Here is a 23004-nt window from a genome sequence, read left to right as displayed (position 1 = left end):
TCTGCTCACTTTAGCTGAAAGGATATGGATTTGGGTTCAGGCCTTCACACTTTGGGTGAGAGGTGGGAGGGCTTTGAGGTCAGCTGCCCCTTCGGTCCCAGCCTAATCCCCTCACAAATGACCTGAGATTGCGCTGGGTTATGTTCTCCAACCACCTGCTGTACCTTTTCTCTGTGATTTGGAAGCTTGAGAAGATATGAGTGGCCCAGAGAGCGAGTGGGTGCCAGGCCAGATCCTCTCCTAGCCCCCAAGGGGAGGCAGAGTGGAGTTCCCTTTCCGGGTAAGCCAAGACATTTCCATGTTGCCAGGACAGGCAACACTTATAGGCTCCTGTTCTTTATTCTCTGAAATGCATAAAGTGGATTTGAGCATAAAAATACCCAGATGCTCTGGGATGTGTTGGTTGCAGGGTGGAGCACACAGAGTGGAGAAAGGAGTTCTCTAAGAGTGACAAGACACCAAGAGTGTGATGGGTAAGTTGCCTGACAAGTGGAGCCATGTCTCCAGGAGGAGATCAGGGCTGGGGACCCTTGAGGTGGCCCCTGGCAGTACATTTGTCACGAGTCCACCCGGAATCCGTCAGCTCTGGAGCTTCTTTCTCCAAAGGCACTGAGCCTGTGTTTTCCTGATGGACCTCAGGACCAGCCTGGTGAGGAGGGGAAAGCCACCGGGAGTTTAGAGAGGAGAGCCCCTGTTTCCTTTCTCCATGCCCTGTTGTGCATGGGCATAGCCCTTCTCAGGAAACAGTGAGTCAAGCAGCGTAGAATTAGGGACAGTCTCTTGTCCATCTAGCTTCTTCCATGACTTCTTTTTTGCCCCCCTTTTTATTTTATACTTATTTTCTTTTGGCTTGCTTTAAATAAAATCTTCTCTTGCACCTTTGTGTTATTATTTTTTGTCTGGGTTTCTTTTTTTTCCATCTCTCTTTTTGTCATCACTTTCCTCCATTCCTGATCTGCATTGCTGTTTTTCTCCTGGGCTTTGTGTGTGTGTCTGTTTTCCCGTGTTCTGGGGTGCTGTCTCAGTTTTTCAGGCTTAGTCGCCTTCCTAATTTCTCCTTTTATGTGGAGATGGGCGGGGATGGCAGGAGCCATAGAGTGCCCTTAGCGACATCATGGAAACTGATGGTGGTGACTGGTTGCCCTTTGGAGAAGGCAGGCAGGGCTGGGTGAGAGGTGAGTGGTGTGGAGGCCACAGGCTCTGTAGGGACAGCAGAGACTTCTCTGTCCCTTCCTCCAGAAGCCTCTGCGCAAACCAGAGCAGCAATTCTGGGGGCTTCTGCGTTGGCCCCTAGCTGAAGTGATGGATGTTCCAGTGCTGTGGCTGGCTAGCAGCTTTGGAAAACTGATTTCCTTAGGCTGGAGCCTTGATTTGAGAAACAAGGCCCCCCTCCCGCCTCAGTTTGTAGCCTGACATTAAGGAGTTTGGTTTCCACTGTTTCTATAATTGCAAAACCCTAGCACAGATACTTAAGAGCCAGATACCACGCCTGTAGAGGTGAGGGAGCGTTCTTTCTAACTTGCGTTCGTAAATTCTCCTTGTGGGGCCATGTGAGTCTTGTGGCCTGGAGCAGTGAGCTCGGTTCTGAGACCCCATAGCCTTCAATGTTCCTCATGGACTTTTTAGAGTTTGTTCTTCACTGAGTGTTTGTTGCATGTTACGCACTAAATGGTAGAACCTCCCCAGATCCAAGACGAGGAAACAGGGTCAGAGGGATGAGCAACATGGTCAAGATTACTGAGCAGGTACATGTAGGATTAGGAATCAAAGTTTCATAAATCCCTTACTCTTAACTATTATAGTTATCTCCCTGATCTTTTATAGCAGACGCTTTCAAACTTTTTAGACTTCAACCTACGACTAAGAAATTCATCTTACATGTTCACAAACTATAACAGTATTTATATGTTTATAGAATAAATTTTCGTGGAACAATGTACACCTATGCATGTAAGATGTTCTGAAATTTTCTGTTTCATCTTTTCCATCTCATATTATTTAGGAAAAATCTATGTTGATTGGGAGTCGCTGAGATAATATAATGATCTGCTGATGAGTTGTGACTAACATTGGAAAATACTGGCTGTGAGACATGCAGACCCACTGGTCAGAGCTTTGAACAGCACATGCTGTTGCGTGTGGACAGTGTGTGTGCTGTCTGCTGTGCTGTTGGCATGTGTGGGGAGGCTGGGGCAGTGCAGATACTGACTGGAGAGTGGTCTGTAAACACTGGGGTCACCGGAACCCGAGAAGAGGCTGCCTGGAGGGGAGGAGGAGCTGCTAATTATGCTAATGACAGCTTGTGTGCCTCGGACTGGGAACTTCTTTCTTGCTGGGGGCATGTGCTGTGCTTAGTCATTCAGTCGTGTCCAACTGTGTGTGACCCCATGGACTGTAGCCCTCCAGGCTCCTCTGTCCATGGGGATTCTCTAGGCAAGAATACTGGAATAAGTTGCCATGCCCTCCTCCAGGGGATCTTCCCAACCCAGGGATCAAACTCAGGTGTCCCACACTGCAGGTGGATTCTTTACCATCTGAGCCACCAGGGAAGCCCAAGAATACTGGAGTGGGTAGACTATTGCTTCTCCAGGGGAACTTACCAACCCAGGAATTGAACTGGGGTCTCCTTCATTGCAGATGGATTCTTTACCCACTGAGCTACCCTTATGGTTACCTGCTAAGTGTCTGCCCTGAGGTCCTGATCATCCCTTTGGAGTTTTTAGTAAAAGACTGAAAAATAAAATGTTGTGGACTTTAACAGTTTCTCTTGCCTCAAAATGTAACACAGGGTCCTGATGTTTTGATGTTTAAAGGGATCTCTGAGGTACTGAGACAGACTTGGCGTGTTTTTCAAACATCCCTGCTGGTGGTCGTCTGGCCTAGCTCTTGGGGTCAGCTGTAGGCCTGTAAATGAGTCTTAAGGAAATGGGAGCTCACTGCATGTCAGGCAGCCTGTTCCACTGCTGTAAATATAATGATCACTGGCTGAGCAAAATCCAATGTGTTGTGTTAGTCGAGCACCATCTACATGCTTGGCCTGGTATCAAGCACCAGGAATACAAAGACAGATAGTCCTGCTTTCTGCCATCAACTGCTTGGTGAGTAATGTGGATTACCTGTTCTCCCACTTCCACACTGCTGCTCCTTCATTATGGGTCTGTCCAGTACATTCATTGGTTCATTCATTCATTCAACAAGTGTATAATGATGACCTGCTTTGACCAGGCCCAGAGCTAAGCCTGAAGAAGTTATCACACTTCTTCCACTCCTACTGCAAACCTTTTCTTTTTGAGGTTCACCATCCATAGTTTCTCTAAGTCTTCATGTATTGCAATATTTCAGATCTCTGAGCCACTGATCTTAGAAACTCTTAGTTGGTCCTTGACTGTCTTGAAGTCCTGTAGCACCAAAATAATGGGAATAGCATACATTTCTTTTTAAAGTTTTAAGCTGAATATTTTAACTGAAAAGTTTTGCAGGCTTTTGTATGCAAATGACACTGTAAAGCATTATATTTTCCCCCCAAAGTAGGAGATTTTATTAAATTACACACATTTGACACATGGATATGGAAAGACTTTCAGTATAAGAAAAAGAAGGAGTTTATTCCCTCTAAATTTGACTATGGCTGTAAATTCTCTTTATTAATGCAAAGTTCTTTTGTCATTCTTACTGAGGAACACTGTTACCAAACCTGTGGGTAGTATCAAGTTCCAGAAATGTGGAGGAAACAAGTACTTACTGGGACCAGTGTGAATGCTTGGTCTGTATGAAAATGACCAGGAAAACTATTATACGAAGGTTATTTAATGATCTGTGGTAAGTCAAACTCTTTCCATAAAAGAGATTCAAAGTTTTTACTTTAAGAGACTTCCATGGGGATGAGCATTGGATAGTTTATCATTTAGGAAGATACCATCAAATTCTTCTTGAAAAGCTCATCTTTTACTTAAAACATTTTTATTACGCAACATTTAAGACATACAAAAGCATTGAGATTACCACGATAAAAGCCTATGAATATATTATCAAGGTTAAGAAATATTATCAAGGCTAAGAAATAAGTAATCACTCATTTATGTTTAATTTTTTGGATTTTTCCACCTAAGATATTTGATTGAGAGAAGGCTATCGATTTTCCTAAGGTGAAGAGCTAATTCTTAGATATTATTTGTTTTATCCACATTTTTTCCTTTCAGAACTTGGACATTTTTTACCTCTTTTCCTTGTAATATACTGACAATTGCATATTGCAAACCCACATATCTTATTTATCAGAAATTATGAATAAAGGACACTTTAATATCAAAGATCAAATACGTCTCATCATTTACAAATAAGTATAAAAGATTTTCTTATTTATTTAATCTGATCTTTAGGGATTCTAATTCTTAATCTATTTATCATATTTGTTTTAATCACACCAGATATAATACCAAACATTGAGTAACTTTTATTTCTAAGAATTCTCAGTAATATTTATAGTCTACATAGATCCTAAATGAATTCATAAAACATTATCTGTGCTACTTCAAAGGTTCAGTAATTTTCCTTGTTAAAGACATTTAAAAATACAAAATCAATCATCTTAAATATATTACCAGTAAAACTCAATATCCAGTACTGCCTGGATTTGCAAAGAGTATGACTAAGTTAAACATTAAACCTGGTGAGGATTTTCTTATACATCAGAACTGTCATCCACGGTGTTGGGATCTAAGTTGTTATTCATCTTTGTGGTATCATTTTTGCTCAATTTAACAAAGACTAACGAAACACCTACAGCCCGTTGGACGCTAAGTCAGCTTCTGAGGACACAGAATTGAAACAATCAGGGGTCTTTTCCTTGATGAGTCTAGTTAGAGAAGCCTCTTTAGCCAGAGGGTACAATTTTGCACTTAACCCCTCAAGAGTCAGCATTTATCGAATATGGTATATAAGAGGAACAGGGTAATATTGTTTTCAACAGAAGGGCTACCTGATAAAGAACTTAGAGACAGAATATAAAGCATGAGTATAGGGACTTCCTTGGCGATCCAATGGTTAAGAATTCACTTTGCCATGCAAGGGACATGTGTTTGATCCCTGGCCAGGGAACTAAGATCCCATATGCTGCTGGGCAACTAAGCCAGGGTGCCACAACTGAGCCGGCACGCCTAGAGCCCAGGCTCCGCAACAAGAAAAGCCTTTGCAATGGGAAGCCCATGCAACACAGCTAGAGCAGCCCCACTTGCTGCACCTAGAGAAAGCCCACACGCAGCTAGGAAGACTCAGTGGAGCCAAAATAAAGTGAAGGAGTAAATAAAAAAATTTTAAAAAGAGGATAATTTTAGTAATTTTTTTTTTGTGTAGAGTGACTGTAATGTAATGTGACTTAAACCCTGGACACCAATTGTTATTTCAGTTCTTTAAATATAACTAATGTTTTATTTTTATGAATGTATTATTTAGATTTACATAGTAAAAATGGATCACAGAGAAACTACTAATAGCTTTATACACACACACACATATAAATATACATGCAAATATTTATTTTACTATTGGGGTTAGTAATTCTTTTGCCTTTGTGGAATTTTCTTACAGTACTCTAGTACTAAAATCTCCGCCTTTTCTACTATAGTGCCATCATATTGTATTAAATATTAACTGAGCTGTAGCAAGTCATAATGCTCATTTACAAGAAGTTATTAAATAAATGAGGTAAAGCTATTGTTTTCTTCTCTCATTCTTTGGGATTTGTATAGTATTATAAGAGAAATACAAACACTTTCAACTACATACTATAATATCTGTATTTAGTGATTTATAGGCAATCGCCTCTATTTTAGTTTTTGCATGGGCAAAGTTTGCTTTCCATTTTTTTGCGGACATTATCCTTCTAGGGAGATTTCTTAGCTTGAACTTGATACCACCATCTCTGCTTACTTTGTTTATTTTAAATTGTTATTGGGGTATAATTTATTTACATCATTGTGTTAGTTTCAGGTGTACAGCAAAGTGAACCAGTTATACATATACATATATGTACTCTTTTTTAGATTATTTTCCCAATAGGTCATTACAGAGTATGGAGTAGAGTTTCCTCTGCTATACAGCAAGTTCCTATTAGTTATTCATTTTATATATAGTAGGGTGTATATGTCAATCCCTCTAATCTCTGCTTATTTCACATCTTAAGGGACCTAAAAGGGATGGTGTTTTGAACCTAAGCTCTTAAATTTTCTCTCACTTCCCCAGGAAAGCTGTGAGTCTGAGAAGAGCAGGTCTAATAAGGAGAGGAAAAGGAGAAGGTGTATTTTTTTTTTTTTGACATTGTGCATTATTACAGAAAGCACAGTTAGTCTCTGGAGTGCTCTAGGAAACAGAGAGTACTTGAATGGGAAATGGAATAGGGCAATAGAATTAACTTCCCTGACATAAGTTTATATCTTGGTTTCACTTTTTAACAAGTATTGTAAATTCCCAGAGCAATAAAACAGAATTAAATGAAAATATATGCAGTATAGCAATGCACTGTCAAGCTAAATAGGATTCTTAAAAATTATTTACTGTTTGGAATTATTACTGCCATTCCCCACTCCACTTGGCCTTTTAGACTGGGGAACTGAAAAGGACACTAAGCAGCCTATGGGCTGGTGCGTGTCTCCTTTTTTATAAATTAAATTTCCCAAACACTATGAAAGGACTTGTGTGCTCTAAGAAGGATGTAGACACCACTGGTCACTGAGCTCTACTTATCTGAGAGCCAGGTTGTGAGAAGAAGAACATGACAGGTGAGCAGAAAGCAGCAAACCAAGAGAAATAAGCATGCCTAATATTTAGTGTTATAATCAAATCAAAATTAAAGTTACAGGAACATATATTTATGATGTACACATACATGTATAATATCTGTGTTGCGTGATACTTGGTAACACACATAAGCAGTAGATGACTGTAATTATTATCAATTTTATACAGTCGATCTAGAAAAGTGACTTTAAGACCCTTCCTTGTGAAGGCTCCTGTACCTCCAGGGATGGCCAGATCTTCTCCTGATGAGGGGCTTGTCGTCCAGGTATGAGTGAGGCTGGATGACAGATGGCTCTGCCAAAGATACTGGTAATCAGGACTAAGTTCTCCAGTTTGATCAGACTGCAGAAGGGCAGCTCCCTCTCCCATTGTAGAAGCTACCCCCTTCCACAGTGGCTCAAAGTGAATACTGAGCAAAGTAAAGATTAGGCTGTGGGAAGGAGTGTGGGAGGAAGGAGTAGCCAGGGGACCTGGGAGAGTGCAGTCCAGCAGCTAATGACCACCAGTGCTCCTTCCATCAGTGCCTGGTCCTCTGAGGATGCTCTCCCAGGAGTGGGGTGAAGAGTGTGAGTAAAAGAGGCTCCTATTCAAGCATTTCTGTGGGGACGCCGCAAATTAAGAGTGTGTTTGCTCAACCAGAATATACTCTTGAATGCCCAGAGAAGGAGGAACATCAGTTATTCACTTCTAAGTGTGAACTAATATCTGTTTTTGACTTTCTAGACTTCTAAACAGAGCATGGGACCCTGTCACAGAGGATGCGATGGAAACTGTTTTGAGTGGCTTTGGGCCCCTAGGAGATGGAGATGCAGGGAAAAAACATTGGATTAGGATAAACCAGAAGGGTTAGAAAAATGTGATGAAGGGAATAAAGAAGATGGTAAGAAGACAAAAGGAAGATTCTGGGTGTAACCTGTGGAGCTTGAGACAGGCTTTGCCAAGTTAAAGTGTGTGCAGGGTGTTTATGATGGGCTTGGCCTGCAGACAGGCATGGTACATGGTGGGAATTACTGTGAGAGCTTAACTGGCAAAGGAATCCAAACCAATCAGACTTATATGAGACAGATTGAGGCTTCAAATGTCCGTTTCTTCATTTATACAAAGTAAGACCTATTTATTTCTGACCAATGAGCCACCAGCAAGGTCTCTCTTTAAATAGGAGGTGTGTGTATACCTGACACTGTCCTTCTTCAGAGCCCCTTTGCTTCTGGTGTTCTTGCCGACAGTCCAGGCCTGCTGTCTGTGTTTTCCTTATAATGCATGCATTCTTATTTGATTATAGAATGTCCATTTTACTAATCCACTCTGAGAACTGTTGGTGTATTCCATCAGAGAAACAATATCTAGCTTAATTGCTCAAAGAGGGCATTGGTCAAAGACAGTTTTTGGCCTTTATTGTTTTTTGGATTAGCCTAATTTTTGGACATCTTGGGCTTTAGTGCAGAGTCAAAACCATGTAGTTATGAAGCCAATAGTGTCCTGGCTTCATCCTACTTTAATGACAATAAAGCATTTTTTTTAATGGCATCACATTTATTACTTGCAAGTTATTATTTGTAAGTCCCTGTAAGGTGAGAAATGTATGTAATACTTCACACTTTATAAAGTCACATGCTATAAAGTGCATTTTGTTTTTTGTGCCCTAATTTATTTTATACCCTATACATTCTCTTTTATTGAGGAACACACATAGTACATAACTAAGAAAAATTAGACAGGAAAATTAGTATGTTTTATGAGCTGCATAAAGTTTTTAATGTAATTTAAGCAAAACTACCAGTCTTAAAATGATACTTCAAAGATAACAAAAGATTCAAAACATAATGGGTTATTAGGCCCCAAAACCTCACTGTCAGGCTGTCTATCCCTGGCACACTGAATTCACATTGTGGTGTGTTTCAGTGGGGTTATGGTGGGTGGATCACAAATAAATGCCGTCGTCTTGTCTTTTCAGGACAACGACTTGTCCTGAAAACCCACTTCTGAAAGAACTGCCACACCACAAGAGTCTGTGAATACAGAGAACTGACTTAAAGCACAGAAGTCCTCCGGTGCCCTCAGTAGGCTCTGCGGCATTCGTATGTCCCCCACGCCAGGCTCCCGTCTTCTTTGGTCCACGGAGAAGTGTCCTGGAGGGCAGAGGTGTCTGCCCCCTCGTCCTGGGAGAAGGGCCCCACCTTGGGCGGTGGGTCATTGGACATCGTCATGAAAGAGGTGAAAGGGTAGGGGGCTGGGGTGGGGTACCCCTGTGTGTGGTACAAATCCTCCAGCGCATGCAGCGAGTAGGACTGAACCCCGGTGAGGGGGCCCCCCCAGCCGGCGCTCCTGTGCTGGGCCGCACCGCCCGACTCCAGCTGCGAGAGGGAGCCGGTGCTGGGTGCCAAGCTCTGCAGGGTGTCTGCCGGCACGGGGTCTGGCTGGCTGAGGCCTTCGGGCACCGTCTGCTCCCACGAGTCCCTCTGAGGAGGATGGAAAGGTCACTGGGGTTAGTCACTAGGTGATGGTCTGATGGGGACACATTTCCTTCCCGACACAGGGGCCCGTGTCTTCCAAAGCAGGCTTGGGGTCCTCCCTGTGCTGTCCAGCGCCTCCTTACAGGCGGCTCTCTCCTCTGCTGTTGGACACTGAACGTTTTAGTGCCTTTCTCAGTCTAGAATTGGGTGTGTGTGTGTGCGTGTGTGTGTGCGTGCGTGTGTGTAAATAGAGTCCTTTCCCCAGAAAACTTTAAATGAGTAAATGTGAAAATGATAAAATGAACATTTAGGCAGCGTTTCATCTACTCCTGGAAGGAGAAGCCTCTAAATTACAGGGTGGGCTTCTAAGTGGGCTGGGACGGCTACCCTGCCCCACAGGGAGCAAAGACCTGGAGCCTCATAGGTTGGGGGCTGGAAAGGTTTAGGTTTGATTCAATGCTAGGCCACTTACTAGCTTCCTAACTCTGAGTGCCTCACTTTGTTCTTCTGTCAAATGGGGCTTTAATAACTATACCCTGAGTTGTTGCCAGTATTAAATGAACATGTACAGGTAATTCCCAATCTCTTGAGGCCTGTTTGGTCTAAAACCCCATGTCCACAGACTTATTCCTTTGTGGTCGCGGGCTTTACAGTTTTGTATAAAAAGGTTATTCGTGCTCTTTCTTATGAACTCATCTCCGGAAGGACTGCGAGAGAAGCAGGTTCTAAAGGGTAGAAATACCGTCGGGGAAAGAGGAACGAAGGGGAAGGTCAGAGGCTTCCTGATGGATATGCCCCGGGGACGGCCTCGCTGGGTCTGCGAGGTAAGACAGTGCTCTTTCCTTAAGCGCTGGCGGAATGATGGGGGACCATCTGGCAAAATCTAGAGTGTTAACACAATGGCTGTACGTCCCGTCCTATTCAGTCGTCCCGCCTCAACCCCTGGATACACAGAGCCTCCTCCCGCGTGGCTGGCCCGAAGCCCCGAGGAAGGCTCTCTGAACGTGGATTCTGGCTTCTCCCTGGGCGAGTAGACCCTTGGCTGCTGGGCGCACGGGCTGTCCAGGGCTGCGGGAACCCGACCTCGGTGACCCCCCCTAAACTAAGCCTCTGAGTACTCACCAGCGCGAAGTGTGCGGGGTCGCTGGGGAAGGGCGGCGGCAGGAGCGGCGGCAGGGCCGAGGCGCTGAACAGGGTGCCGCTGTTGGGGGTCAGGGCCGTGGGGCGGTGGTCCCCGTAAGGCTCCGGGAAGTAGGGGTCCAGCAGGGCCGCGTGGCCCTGCCCTGCTGAGGACTCGCAGGCAAAGGGCTTGGCCGCGCTTGACGTGCAGGCGTCGTTGGCAAACTGCTTGGTGTTGTGAAAGTCCGGGTCGGAGAGGAAGGCTCTCCTGACACCATAGTAACCTGACATCACCGGTGAGCCTGTTGCCAAAGGGAAAACAGACGGACAAATGTCTCCTCGGAGGAAGTCAAGGCATGTCTATGGCAGCCCGGTCTTTCCACGTGTGACATGGTGTTTCTAACGCAGGCCTGACGCCAAGGCCAAATTTAAATAGATAGATGGCTTGAAAAGCATTCAGTAGGGTGGCATTATGGCTTTTAACTACTCTGGTCCCCCAAAGTGGTATGTTTAAGGTCGAGCTGCCTTAGGTAATGAGCTCGCTTTACATGGAGTTATTACTGCCCAGTGCCTCTCACATACACATTTTTTTTGTACACCTTCTGTATGTGAGGCGCTCTACTAGGAAGGGGCTGGGCTAAAGAGGACAGGATAAGAATCCCCTGGCATTTGCTGTTATCTAATGAAGCATCTTTTTCACAGCTTCTAAGCCTTGCCCCCATAGATTAAGAGGCTGCTTCTGGGGCATGCTATGTGAGATTCAGTTTCTCTAGATAAGGTGACCTCACCCGGAATCAGCGGCAAGTTGTACTCTTCTTTTAATTTTTGTACACTGACGGTGACTTGCACCTAGCAGGCAACCGAAAATGGTTTGCCTTGCTTTGCTTCTGGGAAGCCAAGTTAGAGGACCACGATAAAGGTTTTCTTGGCTTTGAAGAGTCTGGTGTTATTTGCTGCCCTCTCGTGGCCAATTTGAGTCCCCACTCAGCTCCCCTGGGCCCTGCAAGCTTGAGAAGGGAAAACCTGGCACAGAAAGCCCCCTTGGTGGAAACCTGGAGAGGCTGAAACTAAGAATCTCATTTAAGGTAAGGCCCAGCGAAATAGTCCCAGACGAGAAGAGATGTGTTTGCTAAACGTTTTCTGAACTTGCAGTTCAATTGTATCAGGGAACCCTGTATCATTTAGAACGTGTTCAGGAGCACAGACTCGAGGACTGTAAAACAGATTTTTTTTTTTTTTCCCCTCCAGCTGGTGTTGGGTGTGATCCAGTTAGCTCAGACCTACTCTCTTAGTCACAAAAGAGTTGATCTGAGAGGAAGTTGCAGGTGCTTGTCTTTCTTACTTTCCACAACCGCAGTGCACTGCTTTTGAGCTTTGTCCCTGCCCACCCTGCCTGCTCTCTGGGAGAGAAGACAGACTCATCAAGACCCTCCTCCCTGTTACCCTGACTCAGTCTTACACCACTGTCCAGACACAGCGCTTAGACCCCTGCTACCCAAGGCGGCACATTGCATTGTGCTCAACACTCTCTCATCTGAGCGTAGTCCTCTTTCCAGTTGACCCACCAGCCCTACGTGGGCAGAACTTACATCTTATACATTTTCTGTAAACCCAGTAGTATAATACTATGTGCAACAATTCATGTAAATTTATTCATTCATTCAAATCAAAATTCCTCGCAGAAACTTAACAGCACAATTCCACTCACTCCATTTCCATCTTAAATTCTGTAGCCCCTGAATTCTAATCTGCTCATGAATTTGAAAGCTGCAGTTAGAGGTTTCGTCATAAGCATACTTCTCTAGAAAAAAATATCTGTGCCCGTGAAAATCAATATCAACAAATAAGGTTTTGTTTCATGCCATGAATCTGTATCTGTCGTAGTGGTTAAGGCTACAAACAGCAAGGAGACTAAGTAAAAAAGGCTACCAGGCTCTCCTGTCTGCATTTCCAATTTCCAAATAAAAAAACACAGAGAAAAAATCCTTTGGTGTTTAAACATGTATTTTTTCTATTTAAAAAGAGGAAGAGCCATTCCAGATGATGAGAGAGGCTGCAGAAATTTTCTTCTGTAGAATGGAGCAGATACAGGCAAATTCCAATGACAGTAAATGTGATTGGGAAACACGGTATAGAGACATTCAGACGTTGGGGATCTTCTTCTGCTCTAATTTCTTTCCCTTATCCAGCTCTGAAGATGACCCAAATTACTGGGAAAACCTATGCCGCTTCTGAGCTTGGAAGTGGAATTCTCCAGGCAAGAATACTAGAATGGGTTGCCATTCCCTTCTCCAGGGGATCTTCCCAACCCAGGGTTTGAACAGGGGTCTCCTGCATTGCAGGCAGATTCTTTACCATCTGAGTCACCGGGGAAGCTGTAAAAACTGTATGAAGGGCCTAATTGCTCTTGCTTTTGCCCAATAAGCTTATACTAGACAGAATGCATTCCAAATTCAGGAACGGCTGCATAAGGTCTGCCTTTACTGATTTTACTTTTTAAAAACAAGTATTTTAAAGCAGCAAAACGTTCAAAGTCTTCTAAGGCATCTTTGAAAGAATGGAAGCCTAAATGCCTGATTTACTTCAAAAGTGAAGGAATCGACCCCTGTGAACTGCAATACTTACCTGGCACTGGGCCAAATGGAGACTGAGCGGAACCGACACTGCCCTGAAAGATAAAGAGGCATGCGTGTTTTACTCTTTTAAAAAATTTTTAATTGGTGGATAATTGCTTCACAATATTGTGATGGTTTTTGCCATATGTGAGAATGAATCAGCCATAGGCATACACGTGTACCCTCCCTCCGAACCCTCCTCTCTCCTCCTTCCCCCTTTTTTTTCCCTCTACTGTTTGTGTTAATGAAAGTGAAAGCTGCTTAGTCATGTCCAACTCTTTGCAACCCTATGGACTATACAGTTTATGGAATTCTCCAGGCCAGGATACTGGAGTGGGTAGCCTTTCCCTTCTCCAGAGGATCTTCCCAACCCAGGGATTGAACCCAGGTCTCCCACATTGAAGGCGGATTCTTTACCAGCTGAGCCACAATATCCTTTTTCAAATATGTATTAGTGATTTATATAAATGGGTTATGGGCTTCCCAGGTGGCGCTAGTGGTAAACAACCCACCTGCCAATGTGAAGGACATGGGAGATGCAGGTTTGATCCCTGGGTTGGGAAGATCCCCTGGAGGAGGGCATGAAAACCCACTCTAGTATTCTTGCCTGGAGAATTCCATGGAGAGAGGAGCCTGGTGGGCTACAGTCCATGGGGTCTCAAAGAGTTGGACACGACTGAAGCAACTAGGCACGCACGCACCTATGCCAGAAGCTAGGAAGAGGCAAAGAAGGGGGTACCCCTAAAGCCTTCAGAGAACCTGGCTCTCCTGACAACTCGATTTTGGACTTCTAGCCTCCAGATCTGTAAGAAAATAAATAATTATTTTAAGCTGCTTGTTTGCGGTAATTTGTTACTGCAGCCTTAGGACATGCCCTAATACAGAGTGTGATTGATGATGAAACAGAATTCACCTCAGTGTGGGAAGTGGCACTGTAGTAGTAAGATGGGGTGAGGTGGACCTAAGCTGGTGTCCCCCCATTAAGGATGGGGTGGGGAACACATCCTGGAAGAGGAGATGCTCAAGCTGACCGCTGAAGGAAGGGTATCCAGGTGTGTTGAGTCTTAAAATGCAAATTCTGACTCCAAGAGGCCCAGGAACAAACTAAGTGGAAAATGTAGCTGTTGTAAAAGTGAAGAGGTATCAACATCCACGTTTTCGGATTGAGTTCTTAGTTCTGTCCTGACCCTGATAATCCTACAGACTCTCAAGAGTTGGAGGGATTTTATAGAGTCTTATTCAACCAGCACTCAATGCTGAAATCCTCTCCAGTGTTATTAACCCTGGGTGCATTCAGCTTCTAGTGATGGAGAACTCTGCACTCTCTGAGAAAGCCAATTTATTCTTTGGCAACCTCTGTTACAAATGTACTTATTTCTAATCTCCTTGGTCTATGCTGAATAAGTTAAACCCTTCTTCCATAAATAGCTCTTCAAATATCTGAGAGTAACCCATCATTTCCCAACTGTCTTAATCAGACTGGGCTGATATTACAAATACCATAGACTTGGTGGCTTAAACAAAAAACATTTCTCCCAGTTATGGAGGCTGGAAGTTTGAAATCAGGGTGCCAGCATGGTTGGGTCCTTTGAGGGGCTTTCATCTTGACTTGCAGATGGCTGTTTCCTTGCAGTGTCTTCATGCGGCACAAAGAGAGATCATCTTTTCCATATGTCTCTTCTTATGGGAGCACCAGTCCCATTCATATGACTTAACTCTAATGACTTCATTACCACCCCAAAGGCCCCAACTTAAAATACCATCATACTGGGACCAAGGCTTTAACATATGAATTACAAAAGAAGTAGGTGAGGTATACAAACTTTCCATCCATAGGACTAAATTGGAATTCTATCTTCTCTAGGGAAATATCCACCAATTGGCAGATTTTAGTTTTGGGGGCTCCAAAATCCCCGAGAATAGTGATTGCAGCCATGAAACTAAAAGATACTTCCTCCTTGGAAGGAAAGCTATGAGAAACCTAGACAGCATATTAAAAAGCAGAGACACCACTTTGCCAACAAAGGTCTGGATAGCCAAAACTATGGTTTTTCCAGTAGTCATGTATGGATGTGAGAGTTGGACTATAAAGAAAGCTGAGCACCGAAGAATTTTGAACTCTGGTGCTGGAGAAGAATCTTGAGAGTCCCTTGGACTGCAAGGAGATCCAACCAACCAATACTAAAAAAGAAATCACCCCTGAATGTTTGTTGGAAGGACTGAAGCTGAAGCTCCAATTTTTTGGCCACCTGATGCGAAGAACTGACTCATTGGAAAAGACCCTGTTGCTGGGAAAGATTGAAGGCAGGAGAAGGGGACAACAGAGAATGAGATGGTTGGATGGCATCACTGACTCAATGGACATGAGTTTGAGCAAACTGTGGGAGATAGTGGAGGACAGGGAAGCCTGGCGTGCTGCAGTCCATGGGGTCTCAAAGAGTGGGACGTGACTGAGCATCAGACATGGCTTAGCGACTGAACAACAGCCACTCAGAGGTAGCACGGTATTTGAAAGAGAAGACTCTGGAATGAGTGTCTATATTTGAATCCCAGCTCTGCTTCTTGTTTGCTGTGTGATCTTAGGCACATGAAGATTAAATATGATCTTATATGTCATGCACTGAGAATAGTTCCTAGTTTTGAGTAAGGAGGGCATAAGTATTAGCTATTATCACTCAGGTGCATTTTTACATTTCTTAAAGTCCATGGTTTATTCCTATAAACATGTCACTGTGTTTGATGTTAAAATTCTTTAAAAAATTATTTTACTGATGTATAGTTGATTTACAATGTTGTGTTAGTTTCTGCTATAGAGCAAAATGATTCAGTTATACACATTCTTTTTCATATTCTTTTCCGTTATGGTTTATTACAGGATACTGAATATGATTCCCTGTGCTATACAGTAGGATTTTTTTTTTTATTTTTACAAAACATCCATTCTACTTATAGTGGTTTGCCTCTGTTAATCCTAAACTTCTTAGTAGGTAAACAGTGTGTGTGGGGTCCAAGGTCAGGATGCTGTGATGTCTTGTACGGGAAGCAAAGGAGGTAATGATTAATTAGAGAAGAGCTTGTGTTCAGGCACATTTTCCCATGTTGCCAGGGCCCATGGTATCTAGTGTTCCCCTCTGCTTTCCATCTCTTTCTTCAAAGGCCTGTGCCAGGGCCCATTCCCCCTGCCTCTTGCCTCAGCCTCCTTCCCTGGGGAAGCAGAGTGTGGCAGGGTGGTGGCCATCCCTGGCGCTGCCTTGGGGGGTGTCCTGTTGCCCTCTTGCCTCCTTTTCTCTGCTTGCTCCTCTTTAACTGCTCTGGCCAAGGCTGGAGCCTGGAGTGAGGCTTCCTGTGAAAGGCAGGGTGCACGTCCAGCTGGACAGACAGAATTATGAGCATCTCTCCGTAATGCACCGGTTCATCAGCTGGCCCGGCCCTCCCTGGCCTCTGCCTGAAGCATGAGCAAAGGTTACTCTGGGCTCACACAGTCCCTGCAGAGTCTGCCACCACCAGGGCCACCAACAATCTTCTTCCGTTCCTTTTCCTTCTGCCCACTTTTACTTATTACTGTGGAATTGCCAGCCCTGTACTCCCAATCCAGTTTTAATACCTGAGGAACTTTCATAATGACTAGGCTAGTTGATTTTATTTGTTATTTGATGAAAAGAAGCCTCTTGTGTTCATTTCCCCTGTATAATTTTGCCCTTTACCTGCTGTGGAAATTAAACACTCTATTTCCATGCTTTATGATTAGTCATAAAATTTTACCTTGCGTATTTAACAAAGCCTACAAAGAGTATCTTAAGCCTCCCACTGACAGACACGACCCTTAGGACGTTAACTCTTTTTGCTCCTCTCCTAATTTACATCAGGGCTTCCCTGGTGGCTCAGGCGGTAAAGAGTCTGCCGCAATGTGGGAGACCTGGGTTTGATCCCTGGGTTGGGAAGATCCCCTGGAGAAGGAAATGGCAACCCACTCCAGTACTCTTGCCTGGAAAATCCCATGGATGGAGGAGCCAGGTAGACTACAGAACACGGGGTCACAAAGAGTCGGACATGGCTGAGCGACCTCACTAATTTACATGAGTATGTATTTTCTTGAATTTTAGCTTAAACCTCCACAAATTAAACATCATGATTATTTTCATCATCATTTTGCCAAGTAAATATGTATTAGACTTACTACATGTTTATCATTTTCTTTTCTTATCTGTCCTCCAAACTTTTTTCTAGGTTCATTTTCCTCCTTCTGAAAGAACCCTTTAGAAAATTCCTTTCCTGTAGGCGGTGGTTTAGCTGCTAAGTTGTGTCTGACTCTTTGTGACCCTATGGACTGCAGCCCACCAGGCTCCTCTATCCATGAGATTTCTCAAGCAAGAATACTGGAGTGGGTTGCCATTTCCTTCCCCAGGGGATCTTCCCAACCCAAGGATCGAACCCACGTCTCTTGCATTGCAGGCGAGTTCTTTACTGAATGAGTCACCTGGGAAGTCGGTGTTGGTGGCAATTTCTAGCTTTTATGTAAATGAAAATATAATTCCTTTTGCCTTTGTACTTAAAAGATACTATTTCTGGATTCATAATTGTAATTTTATAGGTATTCTTCTCTCAGCACTTTAAAGATTTCATTTCACTGTCTTGTGGCTTCCATGATTGCTGTTGAGAAGTTTGCTATTAAACTTACAGATATTCTATACAACAATCTTTCTTTCTTTTCTGACTACCCTTTAAAGTATACTCCTTTTGGCTTTAAGAGTTTTCAGCTTCACCTCCTTTTATCTTGAGATAGATTTTTAAAATGTATTCAGCTTGTATAGGATGTACTTCATGTGACTGGGGATGCATGTCTTTTGGAAAAGTTTCAACCATCTTTTTCTTAAATATTATCTTGGCTGTATTATCTGAATTCTCTCCTTCTGAGTCTTTGATATTTGTTAAATCTTTTACTTTTATCCCCAATAAATTCTCAACTTCTTGTTACTTTTCCTCTATCCATGATTCTGTGTTCTATATTTTGGAACAGATTGGTATAGATTTCTTCAGCTCTACATCCAGTTCACTAATTCCTTCTTCAACTGTAGCTTATTTGCTATTTAACTCATGCATTGATTTTTTTTTTTTTTTAGTATCAATGATTAGATATTTTCTCAGTCCTATAAATTCTGTTTGATCTATAAGAATACATTTGAATCAGTTCTAATGAGGTGGATGAAACTGGAGCCTATTATACAGAGTGAAGTAAGCCAGAAGGAAAAACATAAATACAGTATACTAACGCATATATATGGAATTTAGAAAGATGGTAACAATAACCTGGTGTACGAGACAGCAAAAGAGACACTGATGTATAGAACAGTCTTATGGACTCTGTGGGAGAGGGAGAGGGTGGGAAGATTTTGGAGAATGGCAATGAAACATGTAAAATATCATGTCGGAAACGAGTTGCCAGTCCAGGTTCGATGCACGATGCTGGATGCTTGGGGCTGGTGCACTGGGACGGCCCAGAGGGATGGTATGGGGAGGGAGGAGGGAGGAGGGTTTGGGATGGGGAACACATGTATACCTGTGGCAGATTCATTTTGATATTTGGCAAAACTAATACAATTATGTAAAGTTTAAAAATAAAATAAAATTAGAAAAAACAAAAACAAAAACAAAAAAAAATATTGGTTGGTCTTTTGTTGAGTGTACACTATTTATTTTTATTATTATTGTTATTTTTAAAAATTTTGTATTTGGTTATGCTAATACCAAAATTCCCGAAAGTCCTGGGAATTTAACTTTATTGTTCATGCTAGGACTCTCATTCCTAGTTATTTGTTTCCTTATGCATTTGGTGATCTCTGATTGAAACATGTATCTGGGTTGATCTTAACCTGTGAAAATCTGAGTTCCTAACGTTGTGTTTCTCCTGAAGATTTATGCTTATATTTTTGGGAAGCAGCTCCCTTCCAGGTTCCCCAGTCCCAGGTTGAGCTACCCCAAACTTAGCAAAACTAGCTCAAGGACCAGTCAGTCTTCACATAGAAAGCTAGTTTGGACCCCTGTCCTTAGGGGAATCTGCCTTTCTGGGGTGATCATCTTCTCATCATTCAGTGTCTTTACTTCTGCTCAAACATTTCCCCTCCCTTCCATGTCACCCCTCAAATCACCCCACCAAACCGCCTAGCTTTATTGATTTCCCTTACATCCTACCAGCTCAACAAATCAGCAAAAAAATTTTTATGCAGGATCCAGTTTTGTTATGGGTATAATCTCCCTACCTCCAGACCATTGACTCTGCCTGAAACAAAATCACATCCCCAAGGATTAGAAATAGGAGTATATGCTGTCCTGTCTTTCAAACACCAGATTAAAAAATTTTTTTTCTATGACTTCCAACATGTTCCAGCAGAGATATGAATTATAATAAAATTCATAGTCACATACTTGTAGAAATTTTATAAGCACACTATTAGGCACATGACCAAATATGTTATATTGCTATCTCATTAATTATCAAACCACCCCAGAAGGTAAGTAATATTATTTTCATCTTAATGATGAGGAAATTGAAATAGAGAACAACTCAGGTTTCTCTGCAGGTAGGGTTGTTGCTGGTGGTAATGGTGTGATTTCAGGGTCTGTTTCTTTTATTTTTTAAAAAAATTTTTATTGGAGTGTAGTTGATTTATAATGTTTGTTACTTTCAGGTATACAGCAAAGGGAATCAGTTATAGATATACATATATCCACTCTTTTTAAGATTCTTTTCTCATATAGGCCATTATGGAGTATTGAGTAGAATTCCTTGTGCTATACAGTATGTTCTTATTAGTTATCTATTTTATATTTGTAGTATGTATATGTCAATCCCAATCTCCCAATTTATCCCTCCCCCATCCCCTGTGAACTGTAAGTTTGTTTTCTACATCTGTGACTCTACTTCTGTTCAAAACTTATCTCATAACTACCACACCAGACTGCCTTCCAAGAGTTTTAATACCTTGAAAATAAAAGTGGGAAAACGTCATAGTTTAAAAATTTAGTAAAAAAGGAGACTTAGGATATTCAGCATTACTGACTCAGTGGACCTGAGTTTGAGCAAGCTCTGGGAGCTGGTGATGGACACGGAAGCCTGGTGTGCTGCAGTCTGCTGCTGCTGCTGCTGCTGCTAAGTCGCTTCAGTCGTGTCCGACTCTATGAGACCCATAGACGGCAGCCCACCAGGCTCCCCCGTCCCTGGGATTCTCCAGGCAAGAACACTGGAGTGGGTTGCCATTTCCTTCTCCAATGCATGAAAGTGAAAAGTGAAAGTGAAGTCACTCTTCGAGACCCCATGGACTGCAGCCTACCAGGCTCCTCCATCCATGGGATTTTCCAGGCAAGAATACTGGAGTGGGGTGCCATTGCCTTCTCCGGTGCTGCAGTCTACGGGGTTGCAAAGAATCGGAAACAACTGAGTGACTGAACTGAACTGAACTGACGACATTCAGAAAAACCATATAATTAAATAAATGCTCACAAAGAAGATTCAGTGGGAGGTATATTTCCCTGTGTGTGTGTGTGTGTGTGTGTGTGTGTGTGTGTGTATATATATACTTCCATATCTATATGTATATATCTATACATTTTTAGCCTTCAGTAAGTATTCCATTTTGGGGGGAGGAGGTTCAAATTTGATAAAGCATAATTTATGTACAATACAATTTCCAACTTGTAAGCATATAATTTGATCAATTTTGACCATTTCAAAAAACTCCTACGTGATCTCCCCCATTGTGATATAAAACATTTCCACATAATTAATTATTTATAGCTATAATCAGTGCTTATGGTGACCTGGGAAATATTTAGATTGGATAAGTCATATAAAAGGCAATGATAGCACACAACTTCTGTTCATCTCACAGAACATAGAAGAGTTCTAAAAGGCCTATTCTGGGACCAGGAGGGGTTTCACTGGACTGATTTCAGAGCTGGTATACCAGATTCATATGTTGAGAAAGAACAACCTAAGACATGAGCCTTCAACATGCGCACTAAGTATCTTTGCTCATGTGAAGGGAAAACACATTTCTTTTTACCTTGTTCAAGACATTATATTCATTCAGTTGCATCTCACCATATGAATTCTTTAGAAATAATATTGAAATTAATATTGAAAAGCCCATAACTTTTGACCAAACAAGATGGTATATAATTTTTATTTTGCATACAGCAAACAACAGGATCTTGCAATGCCAGGTAGCCAAATTTAGAGGTTTACATTTGAATGAAATTTGCCAGTGTGCAACTTCCTGTAGCTAACACAGCAGCCTCACAGCTGCCCCGAAAGCCCCTCCATGAAAATGAGTTAATTTGAACTAATAGGTCACCATGATAGTAAAGTGATAAGATCAGGAGTTTCCCTTCACTACATTTATTGTCATTTTTATGACCCTATAATATTTTTAGGTGCCAGCCTGAAAACTGAAAGACCATGTGAAGTGTACTAAAGAAGAGGACTGCAAGGAGTGTAAGATTTTTCATGATATATTTAAAAAATTCCAACTATATAGTCTGAAAGTGTCCCTTTAAACTTGAAGATATTGCTGCTAATGCTTAAATAAAAATCATAGCCCCTTCTGAATGGCTGGGATTCCTTTTCAAGGAATTCACAGCATATTTAATTTCTCACTGTCATCATATCTAAGATTGGGAGAGAGGTGGAGATGATGATATACTGAACATTTTAAAACCATGTTTTAATATCTGAATTGAGAACAACCATTAGTCAAACAATTTTCTTCCAACTTTGAAATGAATGTAAAGTCAGTGCCAGGTATAATGTTGTTATCCTTTAAATAGGTACCTGTGTTAGGATGGAATACCTTCTTCCTCCACAAGAAAATGGGCATAGAGAATTAGATGCTTAGCTAATGTGACAAGTATATAGTAGAACTGGGGCATTCTGATTGGTGTGAACTCTTATGCAGTGACTCAGCTATAACAAACCTGTTCTAATAAGTCTTATTCATTTTGCAAAGTTTGAAAAAGGTTTTAATTTATGGACCAGTTATCTGAGTTACCTAGTAATTCAGTCATAAATATGGATAAGAGAAATGCTCCATAATGAATAGGAACTAGAGTTCTAAGCATCTACCATGTGCCAGATGCTTTATGTAATGCTATCTTATTATAAAGTAGATATTATCACCTCAAGTTTATAAAAGAGGAAACCAAGCATCAGAGAAGTTAAGTGATGTGTCCCAAATTGTCTATCTTATAAATTGCAGGACTAGGATTTAAACCCAAACTCTCTGACTCTAAGATTTATTCCCCCTCAAGCTCTCAGTGACATAACCAGTAGGTTCTGTGCCCTAGCCCTTCCATCAAGCCAAAGATATCTACTGGCATCTCTGATGTGCTAGGCACAATGTTGAATGTCTCAGGTGCTAGAAAAAATGCAACCAAAGGGCTTAGATTAGGATCTACTTAGGGACATAAGCCATTTGCTATAGATTAAATATGGCCACAATTACTTTGCAGCTCTTCCCATCAATAAGTGGCATCTATACTTCTACCTCGGAGAAGGGAATGGCACCCCACTCCAGTAGTCTTGCCTGGAAAATCCCATGGACCTAGGAGCTTGGTAGGCTGCAGTCCATGGGGTTGTGAAGAGTAGGACACGACTGAGCGACTTCACTTTCACTTTTCACTTTCCATGCATTGGAGAAGGAAATGGCAACCCACTCCAGTGTTCTTGCCTGGAGAATCCCAGGGACGGCAGAGCCTGGTGGGCTGCTGTTTATGGGGTCACACGGAGTCGGACACAACTGAAGCGACTTAGCAGCAGCAGCAGCAGCAGCAGCATACTTCTACCGTCTTGAATCTGGGATGGTTTTGTGACTTGATTTGGCTAGTAGAATGTGGACTAGCATTTTATGAATACCTGCTTCATGCCAGACTCTGTGCCATGCACTGTATATGTATTAGTATGTTTCATCACTTTTAGTAATTAACATTTGTGTACTTTTTATACTCTACATAATGCTAAGTGATTCACA

General features: G+C 42.3%; 1 protein-coding gene across 1 annotated transcript in view; it reads right to left on the bottom strand.

The window, feature by feature from the left end:
- Positions 1 to 8493: 8493 nt before the first annotated feature.
- The window catches only part of POU2AF2 (POU class 2 homeobox associating factor 2), a 38207-nt gene continuing 23696 nt past the window's right edge, over positions 8494 to 23004 (bottom strand). The window contains exons 3-5 of the mRNA XM_024975737.2: positions 12993 to 13035; positions 10371 to 10669; positions 8494 to 9254 (exon numbers count right to left, since the gene is read on the bottom strand). Coding sequence (XP_024831505.2) covers positions 8853 to 9254; positions 10371 to 10669; positions 12993 to 13035 — 744 coding nt within the window. The 3' untranslated portion in view covers positions 8494 to 8852. The remainder of the gene's footprint in view (positions 9255 to 10370; positions 10670 to 12992; positions 13036 to 23004) is intronic.

This window comes from Bos taurus, chromosome 15 (genome assembly GCF_002263795.3).
Source record: "Bos taurus isolate L1 Dominette 01449 registration number 42190680 breed Hereford chromosome 15, ARS-UCD2.0, whole genome shotgun sequence".
Taxonomy (NCBI): domain Eukaryota; kingdom Metazoa; phylum Chordata; class Mammalia; order Artiodactyla; family Bovidae; genus Bos; species Bos taurus.
The sequence above is the reverse complement of the archived record's forward strand: the minus strand, read 5'-3'. Positions and strand labels throughout refer to the sequence as shown.